The 22500-nt window shown below is 43.2% G+C and overlaps 1 protein-coding gene across 1 annotated transcript in view; it reads right to left on the reverse strand.

Moving 5' to 3' along the window:
* Nucleotides 1-6349: 6349 nt before the first annotated feature.
* LOC126998845 (uncharacterized) overlaps nt 6350-22500 on the reverse strand; it is a 21546-nt gene continuing 5395 nt past the window's right edge. The window contains exons 2-8 of the mRNA XM_050860995.1: nt 17589-17672; nt 17070-17101; nt 15618-15751; nt 14252-14410; nt 11800-11934; nt 9081-9261; nt 6350-8570 (exon numbers count right to left, since the gene is read on the reverse strand). Of these exons, the coding sequence (XP_050716952.1) occupies nt 8440-8570; nt 9081-9261; nt 11800-11934; nt 14252-14410; nt 15618-15751; nt 17070-17101; nt 17589-17662 (846 nt within the window). The 5' untranslated portion in view covers nt 17663-17672 and the 3' untranslated portion in view covers nt 6350-8439. The remainder of the gene's footprint in view (nt 8571-9080; nt 9262-11799; nt 11935-14251; nt 14411-15617; nt 15752-17069; nt 17102-17588; nt 17673-22500) is intronic.

Here is a 22500-nt window from a genome sequence, read left to right on the forward strand (position 1 = left end):
GCTCTGGAAGTAATTCTCCTTCACCTCGCTTCCAGGCAGCTAACATACCTTCCCATCCTTCATTCCTGTGACGTCAAAGCACAGGTTTTCTGAGATGGGGACACCTTTAACTCTTCTTTGCTCCTCCCCCTCCCAGGTTGGCTACAAACGTCCTGACCCCAGCACGGATTAACCTTAATTGCTCTCTCTCTTCTTCTTTTCCTTCAGGTGTGCTCTAATCCTTTCTCCTACTCCGCCAACACCAGCTGCCAACGCCAGGTGTGCTTTTAATTGCTTCCCCAAATTCCTTCCACTCTCTCCACCTTCCCACGTGGTTTGAGATTCCCCCTTAACAATAACTTATATTAAAATGCAATATACACATCACAAGCACGAGAATATAGCGATACATGCACAAAAAATAAATACAACAATGTATTACATGTATCAAAGCAAGCCAGGACGAGAGCAAAATATTGAAACTGGAAGGCGTGACCCTACCCGCGTGCTCTCCTTCGGGCTTCGGACCTCCCTGTCACCTCCGCCTCGCCCTCTCTGTCGCCCTTCCCTCCACCCCTCAGCACCTCAGCACGACACAGCCCCATCGCCTCTTCACTGTTTCACTGACCCTTCTGCCTCTCCCTCCCCGCCCCTCTCCTCAGCCTCGTCCTCTTCCTCTTCCTCCTCCTCTACAACTATAGTCTGTTCAGAGCATGAAGTCCGTTCAGGGTGGAGCTGGTATCGTCGTTTACCTCTACCCATGGTGCCAAATCAGCGTTCGTACATGCGTCTCTCTCTTATTTCCCATCCATGTGCTATTTGAAAGCGATATTTTATATATTCTGTATATAGTAAAGGAAGCTACATAGTACAATGAGTGTCGATGTTTAGGATTATAACAAGGATTTGTATAAATTCTATGACATGTGGCAGCGATTTTTTCCCATGTTGCCACGTTGTGGTGTTGGTAGTGGTGGTGGTGGTGGTGGTTGGTGTGTCCCCCTAGGTCCCTCCCTCGGGTCGAGAGGGAGAGAGAGGGAGAGAGAGAGAGATAAACAGGTGGGTTGTGGGTGGGTAGGCCGGGAGAGAGTGCTAATCTGATGATTGGCGGTCGAACTGGCAGCGCTGCACTCATGGGAATTCTGGAATCTGCCACACCTTGAACCGACTTCATGCTCCGAACAGACTATAGAGATTGTCGTTTTGGACCTTTTTCTTTGTCCCGGGATTCCGGGATAAAATTAGCCCTAATCCCGGGATTTTCAATTGTCTCAGGTTTTTGATGCGCTTAACCCTTTCAGTGATATGAGCGTCTGTGGACTGTTCCCAGGTTCTCTGCTATTAGCGTCCGGGGATGTTTTTATATTTGGGCAGCTATTTGGCACCTTGTTGGTCAGGATGGAGCGCGGTCACGCTCGACCGCCAATTATCAGATTAGCACCCTCTCCCTACCTACCCATGAAATGAAATGAAAGAGAAATAAATAAATAAAGGAGAAATAGAGAAGAAAAAAAGGAAAAAGAAAGTAAAAAAAGTAAAAATGAAAGCGAGAAAAGGTTGAAAAATAAAAGAAGAAGAATGAAAGGGTGAAAGAAAGAAGAAGAATGAAAGAAAGAGAAAAAGGAGAAGGAGAAAGAAAGAGAAAAAGAAAGTAAAGAGAAAGAAAAAAGAAAAAGGAAGAAAAGAGAAGAAAGAAAGAAACAAGAATGAAGGAGAAAGAGAGAGGAAGAATGATAGAGAAAGAAAGGAGAAAGAGAAAGCAAGTAAGAAAGGAAAGAAGAAAGAAAGAAAGAAAGAGAGGAAGACAGGAAGAGAGTAAGAAAGGAAGGAATAGAGAAAGAGGAAGATAATTATCTCTACTAATCCTCCCCCAATGGGAAAACATCTGCGTTTTCCCCCTCGTCATTCATTACTTCCTCCCTCCCTCCCAAATCACACTGCTACTTCTAAGATGCTAACGTGTGAATTTTGTCTTCATTTCTCCCCGGCTCCTGCAGTAAGGGGTTTTATCCATGCCCGGCCATAGCACTTAAAGGGTTAACATTAATGGATATGCAGAAATATTACTGTAGATTGACTGTCTTATTAATTACAAGCAGGTCGCTATCCATGGCCCAACCCCCGTGACGTAGGCTGACGTCACGCCCCCTATGCACAGGCCTTCTCCTTTTAGAAGGCCTTGTCAGAAGTCGCTGCTCGGCTCAAAAATACAAGTATAGCAGAAATGATATCTTCATTTGATCTTAAATTGTGATCGGAAAAGTCCGTGCATAACATATAAGAGAATAATAATTAGTGGTGTAGATGTGTGCATTTTCAAGTGTAGTGTTATAAGACGATTTAATGGATGAGAAAATCTGTTGATTTACTTATTTAAATAATGAGTACGTGGCATAACATCCTAATTAATTAGATTACAACTAAGATCAGACATGATGTGGTCGACTTTGGATGTGGTTGGCAGAGTTTTATCATCACATTTCTAATTTATAAAAATACCATTTTTATATTGATCTCCATTTTTCATTTGGTTCATCTCCCCCCACTGAAACTGTTCCATCTCTCCCGATCGTCAGGGATAGATGGACCAGTCAGGCAACATGACTTCATTGGTATCAGAGCAGCTGAAACACTTTACAATGCTTATAACTTAATATGATACGCTCCCTCAGAATTATCATCAAGCATGAGGAGTACTATCATCAAACCCAATCCATTTTTTTTTGTCTAGTAAAATAATATCTTTACCGTATATCAACTGCAATACTCACGCAAAGGCGACGAAAACTTCACATGTCAGACGGCACTTTACGACTAGCAAACTGCAGGGATAACATGCAGATAACTTCAGAGATTAGACCGGTGGGAGGAGAAGGGAGATAAAACAAGGAACAAGAGAGGGAGAATGAGGCATGTACAAGGTAGGAAAAGGGAGATAAGAAGAAGCAAGAAGCAGAATCAGGATGAGGATGGAGATACATAAAGAGATGTGGAAGAGTATGAGGAAGATTCAAGAAGGGACGAAGAGCAGGAGGTTGGAAAAGAGGAAGAGGAAGAGGAAGAAGAGGGATGCAGAAGTATTGTCACCGCCTGCGCATTTTATCTTCCTTATCGATTAGGTGTCAGTTATGGAAGTAATGTCGTGTTCTCTGCTGAACAATGGAAAGCGATGCAGCGAATTATTATATATTTATCATGAAGAATGAATTGATCGGGTGAATCTGTATTTTCTTCTCGATCTTTTCGATTTGATGGCGAGGAGGAAATGAAAGCTTTATATCGTTACTTTATCAGCCGAAGGGACAACGTATGAACACAATGTTGTACTCGATCTGAGACCACTGAAAATTAAAGCATCTCAAAACGTCTTAGAAAAGTATGCAGTCCAACCTAACATTAGAACGTAATGAAAGTTATGTCATCCCCTGTCTGTGTTTGTCTCGTCGTCTGGGCCCTTGCAGGTGTGGGGAAGGGTACAGACACGAGAAAAAACTGTAGGTCCCTTACTTGGAGAGTGAACAAAGGCAGAACAGTAGGTGTGTCCTTACAGAGGGGAGACGCCCGGCAACACTGGCGTGCCCGAGACGGCACCGGAAACTCAGAGTTGCCGCTTAAGCACTAACTAACGTCAGGGGCGTAGCCAGGATTTCAGTTAGGGGGAGGCCCAATTATACCAGTCTGTCTCTCAATACTGATAAGGATTTACACCAGTGGTTCTTAACCTTTTTCATCGTATGATCCCCTGAGACTCTCCAGAGACAGCATATCCCTTACCAAGCACGTAGGAAGGAAAATAACGACCCCAAATGGATGACCCGCAGACTCAAGGATGAGATTGGCATGAAGAGAGGAATTTATAGGAAAATAAAGAACGGAGAAATCCACCTCAGGGGTAGGTATGTTGAGCTAGCCAGGTTGGTGAAGTGGAACACCCGCCTAGCAAAAAGAAATTATGAGATTAGGGTAGCCAACGAGGCCAAGAGTGATCCCAAGGACTTCTTCAAATTGTACAGAACGAAAACAAGGGACAGAATTGGACCGTTGAAAACAAACACAGGTGAGCTCGTTGAGAATAGAAAAGATATGAGTCAAATGATGAATGACTATTTCCTCTCAGTTTTCACGCAGGAAAATCCAACAACCATTCCGGAGAGAGTTCAGGTATATGAGGGCGAAGAGAACGACAAGTTGAGGGATGTGATCATCACTAGGCAAGTAGTCCAGGATGAGATTGGTAGGTTAAAGAAAAACAAATCACCGGGCCCGGACGAAGTATTCCCACGGATTCTGAAAGAGTGCAAGGAGGTTCTCAGTGGCCCAGTTACCGATATCTTTAAGATGTCGGTAAATTCTGGGTATGTGCCCAATCAATGGAAAGTAGCTAATGTGACGCCGATTTTCAAAAAGGGAGACAAGTCAGCCACCTCAAATTATCGCCCAATTAGCTTAACATCAGTTGTAGGAAAGATGTTGGAGTCAATTATAGCCGGGAGCATTAGGGACCATCTAGAGAAGCATAGTTTAATTCATTAATTCATTTCATTAATTGCATGGGTTCACAAAGGGCAGGTCTTGCCTTACTAATCTGTTGTACTTCTACACTAAAGTGATCGAGGCGGTTGACAGAGATGAAAACTATGACATATTATATTTAGATTTCAGTAAAGTTCCTCATCACCGGCTATTACTAAAATTACAGGCTCACGGCGTAGATGGGAAAGTTTTGAACTGGATCAGGGCGTGGCTTAGTGGTAGGAAGCAGAGAGTGCAAATCAATGGTAGAAAATCTGAATGGGGCAGTGTTACGAGTGGAGTCCCACTAGGGTCGGTGCTGGGTCCTCTGCTTTTTATTATTTACATCAATGACTTGGACACAGGAATTAGTAGTGATGTCAGTAAGTTTGCAGATGATACCAAGATCGGTAGAGTAATCCAATCAGACCAGGACGCTAGCGTTCTCCAGGATGAGCTTGACAGACTATATGATTGGGCGGGGAAGTGGCAGATGGAATTCAATGTCGGGAAGTGTAGCATTCTGAGTGTAGGTAGGAATAATCCCTCACACAATTACTCCTTAAATGACACTCCTCTAAGCAGGTCTGGGCCTGAGAGAGACTTAGGAGTGCTAGTGAGCGCTGACCTCCGCTTAATGCATTCAGGCTAAAAATCGGGCAAACAGAGTACTTGGTTTCATCTCTAAGAGCGTAAGCAATAGGAGCGCTGAAGTCATCCTCAAACTTTACTTAGCACTAGTTAGACCTCATCTCGATTATGCAGTTCAGTTCTGGTCCCCCTACTATAGAATGGATATCAAGATGTTAGAATCTGTACAGAGGAGGATGACAAAGATGATTCAGGGGGTGAGAAACTTGCCTTATGAAGACAGGCTGAAGCATTTAAATCTACACTCTCTAGAAAGGCGAAGGTTGCGAGGAGACTTGATCGAAGTCTATAACTGGATGAAGGGCTTTAATAAAGGGGATGTCAATAAGATTTTGATAGTAAAAGAGCCAGGTAGGACGCGTAGCAATGGTTTTAAGTTAGACAAATTCAGATTCAACAAAGACATAGGCAAGAATTGGTTCACCAATAGAGTGGTAGATGAATGGAACAGGCTTGGGAGCAATGTTGGTGGTGCCAATACCACAGATACATCCAAGAAGAGGTTAGATAAAGCCATGGATGGTGAGGTAAGGTGTGGTTGAGTATACAGGAGCTGCCTTGTATAGGCCAACCGGCCTCTTGCAGACTCCTTACGTTCTTATGTTCTTTTATATATATATATATATATATATATATATATATATATATATATATATATATATATATATATATATATATATATATATATATATATATATACCTGTTTATCTATATCTACCAGTCCATCTATTAATATCTATCTGCATGTTAGTTAACTGAAAAGTAATATAGATAATATGTGGACAAATGATGGCGCTGGCAGAACATTTGATAGACACATTCCTACGTATTTATACACACTCCATACTGCCATTCCTTCACACTGTTTTCTTCGAAGTGTAGACGTTTCACCGGCGTCATAGCATTTGGCACATAATTCCTTTAAGCCATCTGGTCAGGCTGAATGTAGCATTAAGCATCAGGCCAGCAACCCTCAGTTCCACCTGTCTAGCTTCCACTTGTTCGTTTTCGCTCTCGGCAGCTCGTCCATTCATCTGCCGCTCATATACGTTGCCCAACTAAAGACAGATTTTTTGAATAGGTATTATGTGATCCTCAGGTTTATCGAAATTTTCTTTTATTTCCTACCGCAATGGTTGATACAGAATTGCCCCCGAATTGTAATCACTAAATATTTTCAAAGGTAAATTATATAACTATCACCAAATGAGTACGTAATCTTTATTATACCATCACACAACAGTTGTAACACACTTTTTATTGTTACAAAAGGACAAACACTCACGCTAGGACATTCACACTCACTCAAGCGTACACTTAAATAATTGTATTTTTCCGGTGTTTAATCGTACGAACGGGAGGTGAAGCTCCCAATTTGCATATTTATTTATCACATGCACGAAGTTTCTAGCTATTGTAAACTCATCCTATAGGTTATGGCCCTCCCCGTATACTTCTTCGGTCATATATTCATCTCTGGCACTCTAACGAGTGGAGGGTTGGCTTAATTAAAGGGGACGGAGTTAACTCGCACAGGGGAAGTCAAGGGTGTTTCGTAAAAGCCTAACATCACGCTTCTTTCTGTGCGAGAGCCGTTCAGCAGGTAAATAACGATGCTTACTTCACCATCTTATTTACGGATCCTCGGTGTCTGCTTCGGGTGTGGAGGCGGAGTCATAACAGTGTTCGGGTGTCCCTAATTCTGTGACAGGAATCATATAGAGTACGATCACAACTCTAGGAAGGCGTATGAGCTCTGACTTTCTACCCATAAATCGCTGTTATCACCAGAAAGCGCGCAAATAGTCTTAGGTTTTATATTCAAAAGTGTAAGCAACTGGAACTCTCATAAGTCATCCCTGAATTGTATTTGGCGCTAGTTAGGCCTCACCTGGATTATGGTGTTGAGTTTTGGTGTCCCTATTACAGACAGGATATAGATATCTTCGAGGCAATACAGAGAAGAATGGGTAAAGTGTTACTAGGACTTAAGAATTAACCGAAGAGAAAGGCTAAAAAGACTTAGCTTACACTATTTGGAAAGACGTAGACTGTTTGGGGATTTTTTAATGTTTTAAAGGGATCAATAATTGCGATTTTGAGGAAGTATTTACATTAAAACCAACGGGAATAAGTTGGATAGATTCAAGTTGAAAAAAAAAATAGGCAAGAACTGGTCGACGAACAAAGAGGTGGATGAGTGTAACAAACTGAGCAGTTATGTAGTTGATGCAAACACAACAGAAAGCTTTAATCTAACCTTAAATGGAGGTTAGATATATTTATGGATGGGAAGAGAATTTGGTGAATCGCCCACTTTCTGGAGCTGATATGTGTAGGCCGTCTTGCCTCTTGTTGTCTCCTTATATCATTGTGTATCCTTGTGTGGATGTTGGAGGATAAACATGATCGAGTCTTGTTCTGAATCTTGGCCCGTTTTGGCACTTTGCAAATATGGCAGTCATGCGTTTTAAAGAACTAACAACACTTTACCTATTTACTTAATATTGATGTTAGAACCCTCATACCTAAAGATGGAAATCTTATGCTTTTTACTAGTGGCGATTTAAATTTTCCCCGTTCCGTCGACTGTTTCATCTTATAGCACTTCTCCACCTTCAGGAAATATTCATCAAGGAAGTCCTCTGATGATTCAGACTGACTTGCTATCGACCTTGAAGTAGCGAAAATGAATTAATGTTAATTGCCGCAACTCGATGTCAAAGGTATTTCTAATCATTAAACGTGCATATTTAATCCATAAGGTATCTGCCACTATGAACGATATAACAAACAATGAGCATAAACTAGAGAGAACGGACGCTGTATAGTGTATTACCGTGCGTTTTAAATAGTTTTCATATTACTTTATGCCGTAAGGTGGAACTGACTCTCAAAGTTGCCTCAACAATCCTGTTAAGATGTTTAAAGACGGGCGTCACTGTGGCCAATGAGATGCGAGAAACCAAGTGAAAGATAATAAAGAATATTTGCCCTGACCTACTTTAATCCTACAAGTCACCATCCTTCATGTGCTGCATCGCCAAGAGTGACCTTCTTCGTTCGCTTCAGAAGTCTCTCACACACACTAGCCTTCAAGCTGCTCCTCAAAACAAGCAAATCTATCTATATGGCATAGAAGTCCTTCGCCCATGCAATCACCCTAGACTGTCAGCACCACCGTTTAGATAGACTGTAGCCCCCTCTCTCAAAAGCGTCCCTTCTTTTCTGCGTCAGAAATTCTCCCACACCTCCCTTTAAGATATAGCCCCCCAAAAGTGGTCCTCCTTGTGCGCCTCAGAAATCTCTCGCCCACACCACCTCCCTCCAGCCTCCTGCGTCTCGACTGTGGATCAGTTTGAAGCCCATACACTTCATGAGCATGAAGTACGGCCAGAAAACTTGATGCGTGGTTATCTGGCCAAGACCTGCGAGGAATGAGACGTAATTTGATGAAAGGAGACAAACATGTCGATTGCATCTATCTATCTATCTATCTCTATCTCTATCTCTATCTCTATCTCTATCTATCTATCTATCTATCTATCTATCTATCTATCTATCTATCTATATCTATATATATATATATATATATATATATATATATATATATATATATATATATATATATATATATATATATATATATATATATGTATATATATATATATATATATATATATATATATATATATATATATATATATATATATATATATATATATATATATATATATATATATATATATATATATATATATATATATATATATATATATATATATATATATATATATATATATATATATATATATATATATAACAAAATTAACAGCAGCTGATCTTAACAGCCAAAAGTGTTATCGCCAGTGGCAACTGACGAGGAATCAGTGAGTTAATGAACGGAACAAGATGGACAATAATGCTGGTTGCTATACCTTTATTCGGCCCGTCGTGGACCTCCATAGCAATCTGCTTGATCTTGGTAAGGACGTGTGGCGAGTTGAACAACATGTCCTGCATGAAGTCGATCTCGGAAAGCTCCACATCCAGCTTCACATAGTCGATCTCATGTCCCTCCTCGCCCACCGCTCGCACCAAGTTCTCGAAGCGATCCACCTGCGTGCGTGAGGTAATAGATATACATAAGTTTATTTGGTGTTTCGTAGGCGACCGAGTTCCCAATTAAGGGGGCGAAAATTGGTTGAATTAAAAATAAACTTGCGACACCCTGAAAGCCGTCTTGTATTGGACAAGACCAATTAATTAAGGAAGGTCTCCTCATCCCCGCCCATTCGCTCGCCTGAGCCTCAGAGCACGTGAACAGAGGATTACGACTGACGTCACAGGGAAGAGGGCGCGAGGGGTCGAGGGCAGATGACCCGCCAGTTCACAGCTGACATGTGACAGAGACAGAACTCTCCCAGGAAGACGGGACCAACGCAGAGCGCGGGCTGATGTTAACCAGTTTTCGCCTCCGGTATGCCGAGAAGAATCTTCCCTGTGACGTCAGCAGCACCCCGCTTAAAACTGTACACGTGATCAGATTTCCCAAGGGTAGGCTGGTTGGAAGACCTCCCTTAATCTCTTGGCCTTGGTATTGGAGTATTTCCTTAGTCGTCATCGGTGTTATTAGGTCTCTGTGACTCGGGCGTCAGTCACACTATCTATTACATAATTACACGATACGTCCCTCGCCGCTGCTTCTTAGTCGCTGCAGTGCGGCGGGAATCCTTTGCGTCTCCCGTGTTGGGACGCAGCCTGGGTAAGGTGCCGCTGCGTCCTCGCTTCCCTCATGTTTCTAACTTTTTATGGAGCTGTTCACAGGAGCGCCGTTCCGCCTCTGCGTCACTTGTCATTTCATCTACTAAAGACTGCATACAAGTATACGCATATATTGATATAATCTGTGTTTGTATTTTGTTTGTTGGTGAATAGAATGTATAATTAACAGCTTGTTCATATATTGTTTCGAGCCAAGTCTTAGTAAAAGGCAATGCCTGGCTGTCTATCTTCTTCAGCCGCAGTGGTGGTCACTGTTCCATTACTAGTGCTGTGAAGGGATCAGCACGAGGACGTAGGACGCTGTGTCTGCATAAGTACCGTGGGTACCTTGGGACGCAGCGACAAGGACACTTTCGGTGAAAGAGGTTTTACGTTATCATTAACCATTGCTTTGTTGCTTGTCATAAATCACTTTTGGCGTGGGTATGTCCACCATTTCGTACTCATTATTCCATTCTTGAGCGACTTTAATTCTCCTATTGGCAATGACAGATTTGGCTATGATTTATGTCCTAGTGCCCGATGTTCTGTTTGGTACCAGGAACACCATAAGCTCTCTCCTTTTGAATTTTGCAAGAAACAGGGGGTTGAGAAGTGTAGTTTTTTGGTACCAAAGACCAGAGCTTCACCGCTGGACATCCTAGTAATAACTCGTTGGAGAATCCTTCAGAACTGCGGGGTTCTCCTGAGTGAAGAGTTTTGTAACTGATCATGCGAGTAGGACTAGAGATTTCATGAGGAGAGACAAGGAGAGGTATGACGAGGGACATGGGCTATTTCGATTCAAACTACCTCCAACCTGATTACCGAGCTCTAGAGAAGCTTCGATCCGAGTTTCCCTCTCAGGTGAGCGCTATTCGAACAGCAGATGACTACCTCGTGTCGGACATGGATGGGCAGATGGCTCATTGGACTGGGTACTTTGAGCAGTTGTACACGGTGGACCCTCGAGTGGGTAGCTGCCAACTGCTGGGTTGCAGGTGGAGGTCGGTGATCTCCCCATTGACAAAAGCCCACCCTCTCATGGCCTGCTTGGAGACGCCCGGAGTAACCCTCGGGTTTGGCGTCGTACGGTAGGTGAGTCTGTAGCAGTCACCGCTCCTTCCCCTCAGTGACATAAGAAAATGGGGCGCTGTAAACACAGACTAAGATTATCAGTGTTTTCATGTTAAATGTTTATCGCCAGTACTTGTCTCAGTCCGTGTCGCGTCTTCATCGTTAACTTTCCTTGTACTCGTTTACCTTTGACTGTCCGTCTATGTCCTTGTGTTGTCCACCGTTACACATTGTTCCAAACATACACCAACACTTAAATGTTAACCTACACAAACAACATTCACATAAACGCATACACAAACAAACACCTATCCTATGTGTTGTCCTTGTCGTAATGAGCTGTGTATGTTTTGTCCAATAAAGTACAGAGACACGCCAGTCCTCGTCGACAGACCGACTTGGTCGGCTAGATTTCGATCGCCGATAGAGTCGGTCTGTCGGCTCCTTGCTACGGGCCGCCTTTGGCAAAGGCCCGTGCTCCCTCGTGCAAGAGGGGCCCTAATAAAGTAACCCTGGCGGATATGACTTTCTCTATCCGTGAACCGATTAGCACTTAGAACGCTCGCTACCACCAACAAGTCGACGCGTCCCCCAGCGTATGCCCTCAATGACCGATTGATTGATTCCATTCGGTACTCATTCGTTTCATATGTGTAACTGCTCTGAAAATATGATCTATGAAATGTTATTCAGCCTTTTTCATAACATTATTTTTCCTTAAATCACTTGTTCAGGATAGTCTTGTCTCTAGTATGAGTACTAATTAGAATGGTGCATACACATTGGGAAACAAACTAAGGGTGACGACCATCGTACCTTTTGGTCACTCCAACTTTTGCCCATTCCGACCTTCTTGGTGCCCTGATAGTTGCCGATGCCCGTGGCGAAGAACCTGACGTTAGGGGAGCGTTGGTGGTCCTTCTTGCCCATTGTGGGGTCGTAGGCGTACACCTGTTCGGGGGTAGAGAGAGAAAAGTTGGAAAGTTTCGTTTAGTCGGCGCAACATCTGTGGTCATATGCCGGAGAGAGACAGAAGAGGAAGGAATTATAGGAAAAGGGAACAGATCCCAGGAGACGGGACACAACCCCCGATTAATACCTGGTACCCATTTACTGCTGGGTGGACAGGGGCGTAGGGAAGAGAGAGAGAGAGAGAGAGAGAGAGAGAGAGAGAGAGAGAGAGAGAGAGAGAGAGAGAGAGAGAGAGAGAGAGAGAGAGAGAGAGAGAGAGAGAGAGAGAGAGAGAGAGAGAGAGAGAGATTGGATGTATACACTAGGAGAACCGAACACGTTGTGATGAATAAACCAACCACCTCAATGTAAAATAAATTAAGATTTAATTGAGTGATTGTGTGAAAAAAGTTGGAAAGTTTCGTTTAGTCGGCGCAACATCTGTAGTCATATGCCGGAGAGAGACAGGAGGGGGAAGGAATTATAGGAGAAGGGAACAGATCCCAGGAGACGGGACACAACCCCCGATTAATACCTGGTACCCATTCACTGCTGGGTGGACAGGAGCGTAGGGTATCGGAAAAGCCGCCCAAATTTTTCCACTCCGCCCGGGAATCGAACCCGGGCTCTCTCGATTGTGAGCCGAGTGTGCTAACCACTGCACCACGAAGCCCCCTAGTGATTGTGTGAACAACACCGACCACTCACTTTTCATCTGACTTAATCCAGTGATGAAAAAGAAAACATTCTGTACATCCAAACTTAGCAAAACATAAATTAAAAATATTAATGCGCATACAGACTTATAAAGAAGTGAATTCACAGATTCCATAGTTGATTCAAAATTAGAACGGTGTTTTTTAGAGCTTTGTGTTCATGCAAACTTGACAAGAAATGGATTTCGAGAACTTGCTGTGCATCCAGACTTGACAAAAGATGGAAAAAAAGGAACGTTGTGCATTTGAACTTTGCAGCGATATATTAAGGGAACACTCTGCACCCAATCTCTGCAAACATTAATAAAGTGAAAATAAACCTTACAGTGTACTCAGAGTTAGCAAACTATGATATAAAAGCTATGAACTGGAGAGCTCTAACTGTCTCACGGGCCGCGACTATGGCGACTGTGTTCGCACTAATAGTAAAAAAAAAAAAAAAAAAAAAAAAGGCGACAAAATCTCCAAACATTTCCAAACCAGTTGCAGCAACTTACCACGAACTTTACACTAAATTCGCCTAAAATAATAGGCATCTCTCGTGAACTTCGTGCGACGCGAAGTTCGTCCGACAACTGCAGCTAGAATGTATAAAAAATGAAACTAAAATGCGACTGTTGTGGCCGTTTCACGAACGTCAACCGGCCATTCTGCGCCCATTTTGTTACTATTTTGCAATTATTTTGCCAAGTTGGTGAAGTTCTTACGAACGTCGTGCAACCATTTTGAAACTATTGAAAACAGTTTGAGGACTGTGTGAGGACGACCTGGGTTTGTGACGTTCGCCAGAATTTTTAACAAGTTAAAAATTCTCGTGCCAGTTTGGCGAAGGTTTGCCGACCATTACGAACCTTTGCACTGCTTTGGAACTGCTTTGCAACATTTTTGCGACTGTGGCGAGCCAGTCGTAATAAAGTCGCAAAGCAATTTTCCCCTCTGAGATACTAGCTTAAGGCCCCATTCACATAAGTGTTTCCGAGCGCTCGTTTGGTGTTGTGCATTTGGGCTTTACATTTTTTTGTCACCCTTTTCACACGAGCGTCTGCTGACTCGGATTTCAGTGTAGATTCATCCTGTAAACAGCAGTAGACTATTGCAGGGTACATTTTTCTCCTTACGGGAAGACTTGTAAGCTGATGACGCGAAGTTCTTCAACTGTCTCCGCGTGTCATACCCAACCTTCCAGGAACTTGTGACCAGAGTCAGAGATGAACTCCAGCTGAAAGCACAACCGTGAGACCATCCATTCCATCTGCAGAAGCAGTGGCTGTCAGGACTTGTTGTCAACTGCTACCCATCTGAAAGATGAAATGTGAATAGGTTGTGCGTTGTGCGCACGACAACAGACGATCGTGTGAATGGTCTCATTGCCACTAGGAACCACTGAGGATTCCGGACGCCGAGCGTCGTAGCTGACTTGAGGGTTCGCTGTACATTATCTTGCGGGCTGACACTCGTTTGACGGTCTCATTGAATTTCATGTATAACTTCATGTATTTCTAGAACGCCACGACATTGAATGGGCGCACGGAAACGCTTATGTAAAAGAGATATTATTGTCCACCCAAAGTTAGCAAATAATGGAGTAAATGACAACTTACTTTACACCCGAATTTATCGAACTCATCCTCGAAGGACCACTCGTTGTTGACGCCGAATGAGAAGACAAGACAGTTCCCGGGCTTGATGTTGAATCTGCTGTCCATACACACCAGCTTCATGCCATCAGCAGGTGCCGGAGACTTCCCTCCGAACTGACGCTGCAGGAGAAGTGTTTTTATCTCATTGAATTATAAAACCAACAGAACATTTTATTACCTGTAGGGAAGGGGTCTCCAAACTGTTCAGTATGAGGGCACATGCTTTCGAGCCACAGGAAAAATATAAAGCAGCATCAGTTTCATAAATATAATGAACTCAAACTAAAGTAAAACAAATGGAAGATATTCAAAACAGAACTTAATGTCATTAATCATCGTACACCAAAAATATACCTACCTTCATTGTTATGTAACCACATTAATGTGTATTATGATACTGCTTTATTATTTCAAAATCTCACTGAAGTCAGGTGCCACATTTGAGAAGTAAATTATAAGAATGAATTTCAGATGTTCATCAGGTTAATTTGGTCGGTAGTTTTGATTTGAAATAGTTCATTTTGGAAAATGTTTGCTCACACAGGTGTGTTGTATCAAAAATGGACACGAAACTACAAGCAAGTTGTTTCAAGTTTGTCAAATTAGTCAAGGGCACCACGCTGCGTGCCAGATGAAATCATATGGCGGGCCGGATGTGTCCCCAGGGCCATAGTTTGGAGACTATAGGGTATAGAGAATAGCGAATTACTAGATTCTGCATGGCTGCCTAACCCTTCTTCAATGAAATTGGCTCGCGTGGCATGACTGGCTGAGACAGAGCTAGATGCTGAGTGCCACGCCATGTGATTAGATAGGCTGGGAGGCATGCTGGGATGGTGCTAGGCTGGTTAATATGCTCACCGCCCAGGCCCACCATACTCTCGTCACATAAGGCAAAAAAGTAATGTTAGGAGCTGGGAATTTTGTCCTTATGAATGCTGGTATTCGTCACTCGACCAGCTACCGAACTAGAGAGGGAGGAGGAGGAGGAAGAAAATGGCATACGGAAACGCATTTTGGCCATAGTGGTGTATTACTAAGGACGTCATATAAGCTGCACGTCTTGAATATTAAGAATCACAGTTATTGTTGAAGAAGCAAAGTTTAGAGATAAAACGGCACGTGTTGGAGTGTCACCTCAAGGAGACGAGTAAAGGCTGTACCGTAGCAAAATAATAAGGCAAGGATGTCATAGGTGCGTCTCAAATTTTTGTCTATATTATGTATTATTACAAAGCTTAATGGTGGTTATTGTGTAACGAGACTTTGGTAGAAGATTTTAAGCATTCATTGTGTTTATTTACAAAGAACGCAGCCCCTCCCGTACCATATCGCTGCAGGTGGTCTCCGCCTTGTGCAGGTACGCCTTGTACTGGTCAATGCTCGCCAGGCCAGGAATGATACATCGCGAGACTGGCTCCCCGACCAGTGTCTCGGGCGACGACTCTCTGGCTGGCGACTCTGCACCGAGGGAAGGCAGAGGAAAAGAAGGCGGCGTCACTACACTCGCACAGTCATTCAGTTACCAAATTAAAGATATATAGAAAAGAATGTTTATATATATATATATATATATATATATATATATATATATATATATATATATATATATATATATATATATATATATATATATATATAAAACACGACCCTCGATTTAATGGACATAATGATCGAGTGTGACCTAATTTGTTACTGGAAACAGTTCGTTTCTTAGTAAGTGTACGTTACCGTATTTATTTATTTATTTATTTATTTATTTATTTTTTTTACGAGTTCGCCTTTAGCGCCGGTAGGCTTTCTTCAGGGGCGTAGTGGTCGGCCCAAGCCCGTCATGGCGCAGGCGTCAATTGTTATTGATTTAGGTTTTGGTAAACCGTGCCTGTCTGGTTCGTAAGTTCAAGTGGTAAAGAAAAAAAAAGTTGTAGAAAACCGGTAAAAGGTAAAGGTAGTAATTAAAGTTGGGTGCATATACTATGGATGCGCATGGCTGCGGTGCTCATATCCGTTGCACTGGCCCTTTGAGCCTGTGGTGGGAAGGACCCATTACTCCGGGACACGGGCCAAAGTGAAATCCTGGGTTGCCACAGCCCTAAAGGAAGAATGAGCAGCTGGATGAGCTGCACACCGACTGCCCGGGCCGGGATTCGGACTCGTACCCTCGGAATCGTAGCCAGGCACGCTGATCACCACTATAATGGTAGTAAGAGATTTAATCTTACTTTCCCTCTTCCAGGTCTTGGTCTTGGTCATCAGTCTTGCGCCTCTGGTCAAGACGGACTCGCCAGTGGTAAACAAACCTCTAAAGCGAGCAAGTCACCTTCCACAAGGTGCTGTTGTTACAAGATGGTATATGTGTGTATCGTAAAGTATATGTATTATAGTATTGTCCTGGTCCAGTAGTATATGGTAGACATGCACTGTAAGTCTTGCATGATTTGGCGGGAACGCCGCACCACAACGTAGCCACCTGGCGGGCACATGTTTCAAGCACTGGACTTATTTTTAGTGTCCCAATCCGCTTGTCCCGTACCGGATGAAGTTCGTAAAATCTGGAATCCGTTAAATCGTATTCCATTAAATCGAGGGTCGAGTGTACACACACACACACACACACACGCACACGCACACGCACACACACACACACACACACACACACACACACACACACACACACACACACACACACACACACGAAAGGTATATTTCGATGACAATTTATATTTATATGCATCTAATTCATACTCTGAAAGGTAAAGCGTCGATATTGATCCCTCACCTGACCTCACCACGATGACGAAGTTCTTAGGTCTGCAATGAATCATATATTATTATTATTATTATTATTATTATTATTATTATTATTATTATTATTATTATTATTATTATGACAATATTTTATTTTTTATTTTAATGTTACTATTTTTTCCCCATTACCAAAAACTTTATGCTCTATGCCTCGAACTGCGTTATCTTCCATCATAATTTTATCGTACCGAGAAAAAGCATAAAAATGTACAAAGAGGGAAAAATCACGTAGCATAAAATTATTTCAATGACGGGAAATCTGGAAAATGATAGGAAACACACACACACACACACACACACACACACACACACACACACACACACACACACACACACACACAGAGAGAGAGAGAGAGAGAGAGAGAGAGAGAGAGAGAGAGAGAGAGAGAGAGAGAGAGAGAGAGAGAGAGAGAGAGAGAGAGAGAGAGAGAGAGAGAGAGAGAGAGAGAGAGAATAATCAATAGATACATTAAAACGTATTATTACTTACAAGATAAAAAAGAATAAAATGGTTACAACAGCAGCGCATCCCAGCACCATCGGCCACGAGAAATGCTTCGCCATCACGTTAACCCTGGAGAGAGAGAGAGAGAGAGAGAGAGAGAGAGAGAGAGAGAGAGAGAGAGAGAGAGAGAGAGAGAGAGAGAGAGAATCAGTCAATCAATATATTCAGGCGGTGGCTGAACTGGTAGCGTATTGGGCCCACATTCACCGCGTGATGGACGACGCGGATTCGAATCCCCACGCTACCACCTCGGATTTTTCAGTCACCGCCGAGTGGCTTAAAACTACCCATATGCTGTCCTGAAGACCACCCACCAACCCAGACTCTAGAGGAAGCCGTCCAAGCGAATCAAGAACGAGTTCCAGGGGGCAGCATGAGCCAATGCAAGATGGCGCCACTATAAACACTCGCCTGCGCCAGAACGGGCTGGGCTGACCATCAGGCCCCACCGGCGCAATAGGCAGCAACGTAAAAAAAAAAAAAAATATATATATATATATATATATATATATATATATATATATAGATATATATATTTTTTATTTTTACGTTGTTGCTTATTGCGCCGGTAGGCATCTTCCCGGTGGGGCCTGATGGTCGGCCCAAGGCTTCTTCCAGGTGGGGCCTGATGGTCGGCCCAGCCCGTTCTGGCGCAGGCGAGTGTTTATAGTGGCGCCATCTTGCATTGGCTCATGATATATATATATATATATATATATATATATATATATATATATATATATATATATATATATATATATATATATATATATATATGGCTGGAGTAGGTAGGAAGACACCTACCGAACGGGCGCAAGCCACTCCCGGTGAGGTATATATGGGAAGTGAGGAGGGTGCTGAAGCCCTCCAAAGACCCTTCCCATGTCCTCATTAACCGTTTCCCTATTGTCTCATCAACACCAGAGAGTAGTTTAGCATGCTCTCTAAAGACAGATCCTCTCTCTATCCACACCACACGACATTCACATAACATACACACCCTTTCCCAAAATTCAAAATTCAAAATGGCTCACAAAAACTCTGCCTCGTAGCCCCCGCCTGGGGGGGGTTGATCACAAACTCCCCCAGGGAGGAGTCCCATTCTGTCTGCCGACCTGAGAGGTGTCCTGATAACTCCTCGAACCTCTTTCTTATCAATTTCTGCAACATTCGCGGTCTTCGTTCTAATTTTCATTCTGTGGGACACCATCTCTCCTCCTCTAAACCTCGCCCTCTTTTCCTCACCGAAACACAGGTTTCTGAGGCTACTGACAGCAATCTCTACTCTGTTCCCTCCTACTATCTCTATCCTAAATTTTAATCCAAAGCTGGATGTTGCGCCTACGTGCGCAACGATATCACTTGCTCTCGTGCCCACGACCTTGACTCTTCAGAATTTTCATTGTCATTGTCATTCTATTACTAAATACATATGTGCTGTTTATCTCTCACCTAACTCTTCTAACTATGTAAAATTCTTCGACTATTTGAACTCTAAAGTGGAGCACATCCTGACCCACTCTCCCTTCGCTGAAATCTCCATCCTAGAAGATTTCAATGTTCACCACCAGCTTTGGCTTTCATCCTCTTTCACTGACCATCCTGGTGAACAAGCCTACAACTTTGCTCTCCTCAATGACCTAGAGCAGTTGGTTCAGCACCTTACACGTATTCCCGACCGTCTTGGTGACCGGCCCAACATACTAGACCTCATCCTTACCTCTAACCCTTCTGCTTACTCTGTCAAACTGTTCTCTCCGTTGGGCTCCTCCGATCACAACCTTATTTCTGTATGCTTTCCTATCGCTCCTGTACACCCTCTGGACCCGACCCACCGAAGGGGCGATGCTTCTGGCATTTTGCTTCAGCTCAGTGGGACGACCTGAGGGTGTACTTTCCCGATTTCCCGTGGAATGATTACCGCTTCCAGGAGCGAGACCCCTCTGTGTGTGCCCTGCGCATCACAGAGGTGATCGTCTCTGTAATGGAGGCATACATTCCACGTACTTTCTCTACTCCTCATTCTTAAAAGCCTTTGTTTAATCACGCTTGTTCTCGTGCTGTCAAAGATAGAGAGGCAGCTCACAAAAGGTACCAGAGCCTTCGAACTCCCGCTGACCATGATCTTTACATTTCTGCCCGGAATCGTGCCAAATCTATTCTCCGACTTACCAAAAACGCCTTCATTAATAGAAAATGCCAAAACCTTGCTTTTTCTAATTCTTCCCGGGACTTCTAGCATCTAGCCAAAAACATCTCCTCCAACTATCTTCTTCATCTTTCCCTCCTCCTTAGTCCTGACGGCAGCACCGCCGTCTCATCTCATCTCTCAAACGTTCTCTAAAAACTCCACTCTGGGCATATTCCTCCTACTCATCCCCCCCTCTGATTCCTTTATGCCTGTTATTAAGATTCTTAAGAATGATGTTTTCTGTGCCCACTCTGGCCTCAATCCTCAGAAGGCTTATGGACTCAATTTGGTGCTAAGATTGATTTCACCTGTCCCGATGCTTTGAACAAATCAATGATGGTATTCAGTCTTTCTAGCAGTGTTCTTGCTGAGAGCATTCGCTCTTTTGATCCAGTAGAATTGTGTGCCAGAACAATAAGGAAAAGTCTTGATGAGTACAATTTTCAACTAGAGGATAGCTTTTATGATGCACATGCTCTCAAAATTGCATGTAGTGATACGAAAATCCCAGGACCACTGCTTAGATTTTTGGGGTATTTGTACAATTTCAATCCAGAAAGTTACCAAAAAGCAGCTAAGTTGGTGATGTCAGAAGATCTTTCTCTATCAGAGGAAAGTCATGATAGTAGTGACAGTGATTATGATGATGATAATGATGGAGATGATGAGGAAATTTATGATGAACAATGTAATGGTGACCTTTCAGTGCAGCGCTGTAGAAAGATGCAATCACTATTCCAAATTCTCTATTATGTACAGTGTACACCATTGTGGGAGAAAGAGAACTCTCATGCATATCATGAATGCTGAGTCGGTCCATAGTCTAGGACGTGTTGGTAAAATTGTAACAAAAACCTTGAGTCACCAGGGTCTTGCACTCAGCTACACCGGGCTACGTAGATATCAACATGCTCTCGCATCTTTCACAGCATTGCACAACCAAGATCGTGTTGAATTGCCCAGTCACTTTGATCCTGGCCAGTTCACCTCTGGTGCTATTGAGGGTGAAAATGTTTCTGAGCATGATACAGTCCTCTGGGAGATGGGTGTTTGGAGTGCGTTTTCAAGCTAAACTGAACGACTGTACTTTACTGGCAGGAAACGAATAAGGAGCCAGGACGGGATATTTTAGATTTTTTCCCCCTACCAGCCGCCTCACCACCATGCTTCATGTTTTCAGCTTGGTGTAAGATATTTTTTCGAAAAAGTTTAAAAAGTTTCAAGCGTATAATTCATGATGAGTTTTTTGTTTGTTTGTTTGTTTGTTTGACATTCATCATGGTCCGATCATGTGCGGGACTAGCAGTTGCCATCTTTTGTTTCGAGCTTGGACATCATTTTCACGAATCTTTGGGTACGGCTGCGACCTCATCTCTCCCCTGCTCCGGGAGGTTGGGCACAGCCTCCGTCTAACGAACGGTATCAATTCACTATTGAGAGCCGAACCCGTGTCCTCTACTGTGAGGCGAGCTTGCTAACCAGGTGGTGGCTGAGTGGTAAGCGAGCGAACGCGATGTTATGGAGGACCCGGTCAAGGCCCGCCTGTCGCTATAAGCTGACAATTTTCAGGCGTCGCCGAGTAGCCAAAGACATCTCTCATGCTGTCCTGATGACCACTTTCAACCCAGACTAATGAAACTCTTCCAAGAGGATGAAGTGGAGCTCCGGGGGAGAGCATGCGCCAAGCGAGAATGGCACCACAATAACATCCTTGCCTGCTCCATTAATGGGCTGTAGCCTACCAACAGGGCCCATTATTAAAGCCTACCGTCGTTATAGGGCGATCGTTAAAAAGTAAGTACGAGGCTTCGTGTGTGTGTGTGTGTGTGTGTGTGTGTGTGTGTGTGAAGTTTGTTCCGCCACATTTGTCGATATGAATAACGGTGTCATCTAAGATTTATTGTCAGTAAATTTGGAACGAAAAATATGAAGGACGGGGGTGGGGATAGGAAGAGTTGTTGTTGTTGTTGTTGTTGGGGGTAGAGGTGTAAGGATGGGGTTAAGGGTGGGGTTTAGGGGTGCAGGTTTGAAGGTGTGGGGTAGAGGTTTGGGGTCGGGTGTTGGTTTGGGGGGCTGAAGATGTAAATGTCTGAGACCATTTGTAGAATACGCTTAACCTTGTGGATGATTGATACGCAGTAAAAATAATCCCGTAGCTGTTCAAATGTGAGGTAAATTCCTTCCTAATGATCCATTGATTTACCTCAGTGTACATTGCGACTGAGCAGCTTACTCTTCGGGCGCAAGTGTAAACCTTTGAAAGTCCATATAGACTCAGATTTAACTTGAAGTAATCATGTTGCATAAGTAAACATAAGAAAGAACAGAGCAATGAGTACGTGTTACAGAGGGAACGGCAGTCTGGTTTTAATATGCAAACAGTGTGTTGTAACTTTGTGTATAGAACTCGTGAGAACTCTTTGAGTGGTCCAGAATGAGCGCAGACACAATTAAGACTCACAGCTGTCGCGAGTACAGCAGAGGTGTTCCAGAATGCTTTAGGAAGTCAACATGCTGAATGATTCTACCGGAAAGGATCAGCTCAAGGGCAGAAAAAGAGAGAAAGCAGTAAAGCCCGCTGGCGCTGCTCCTGGAAGTAGTGTATAGTAAAAGAATTCCAAATCAGTGTCAGAATCATATGGAGATGTGTCATGGTTCCTAGTCTTCTTGATTCTAAAACCTTGCAAGAAAGGCTGAAGTAGTTGA

This window comes from Eriocheir sinensis, chromosome 15, assembly GCF_024679095.1.
Source record: "Eriocheir sinensis breed Jianghai 21 chromosome 15, ASM2467909v1, whole genome shotgun sequence".
NCBI lineage: Eukaryota > Metazoa > Arthropoda > Malacostraca > Decapoda > Varunidae > Eriocheir > Eriocheir sinensis.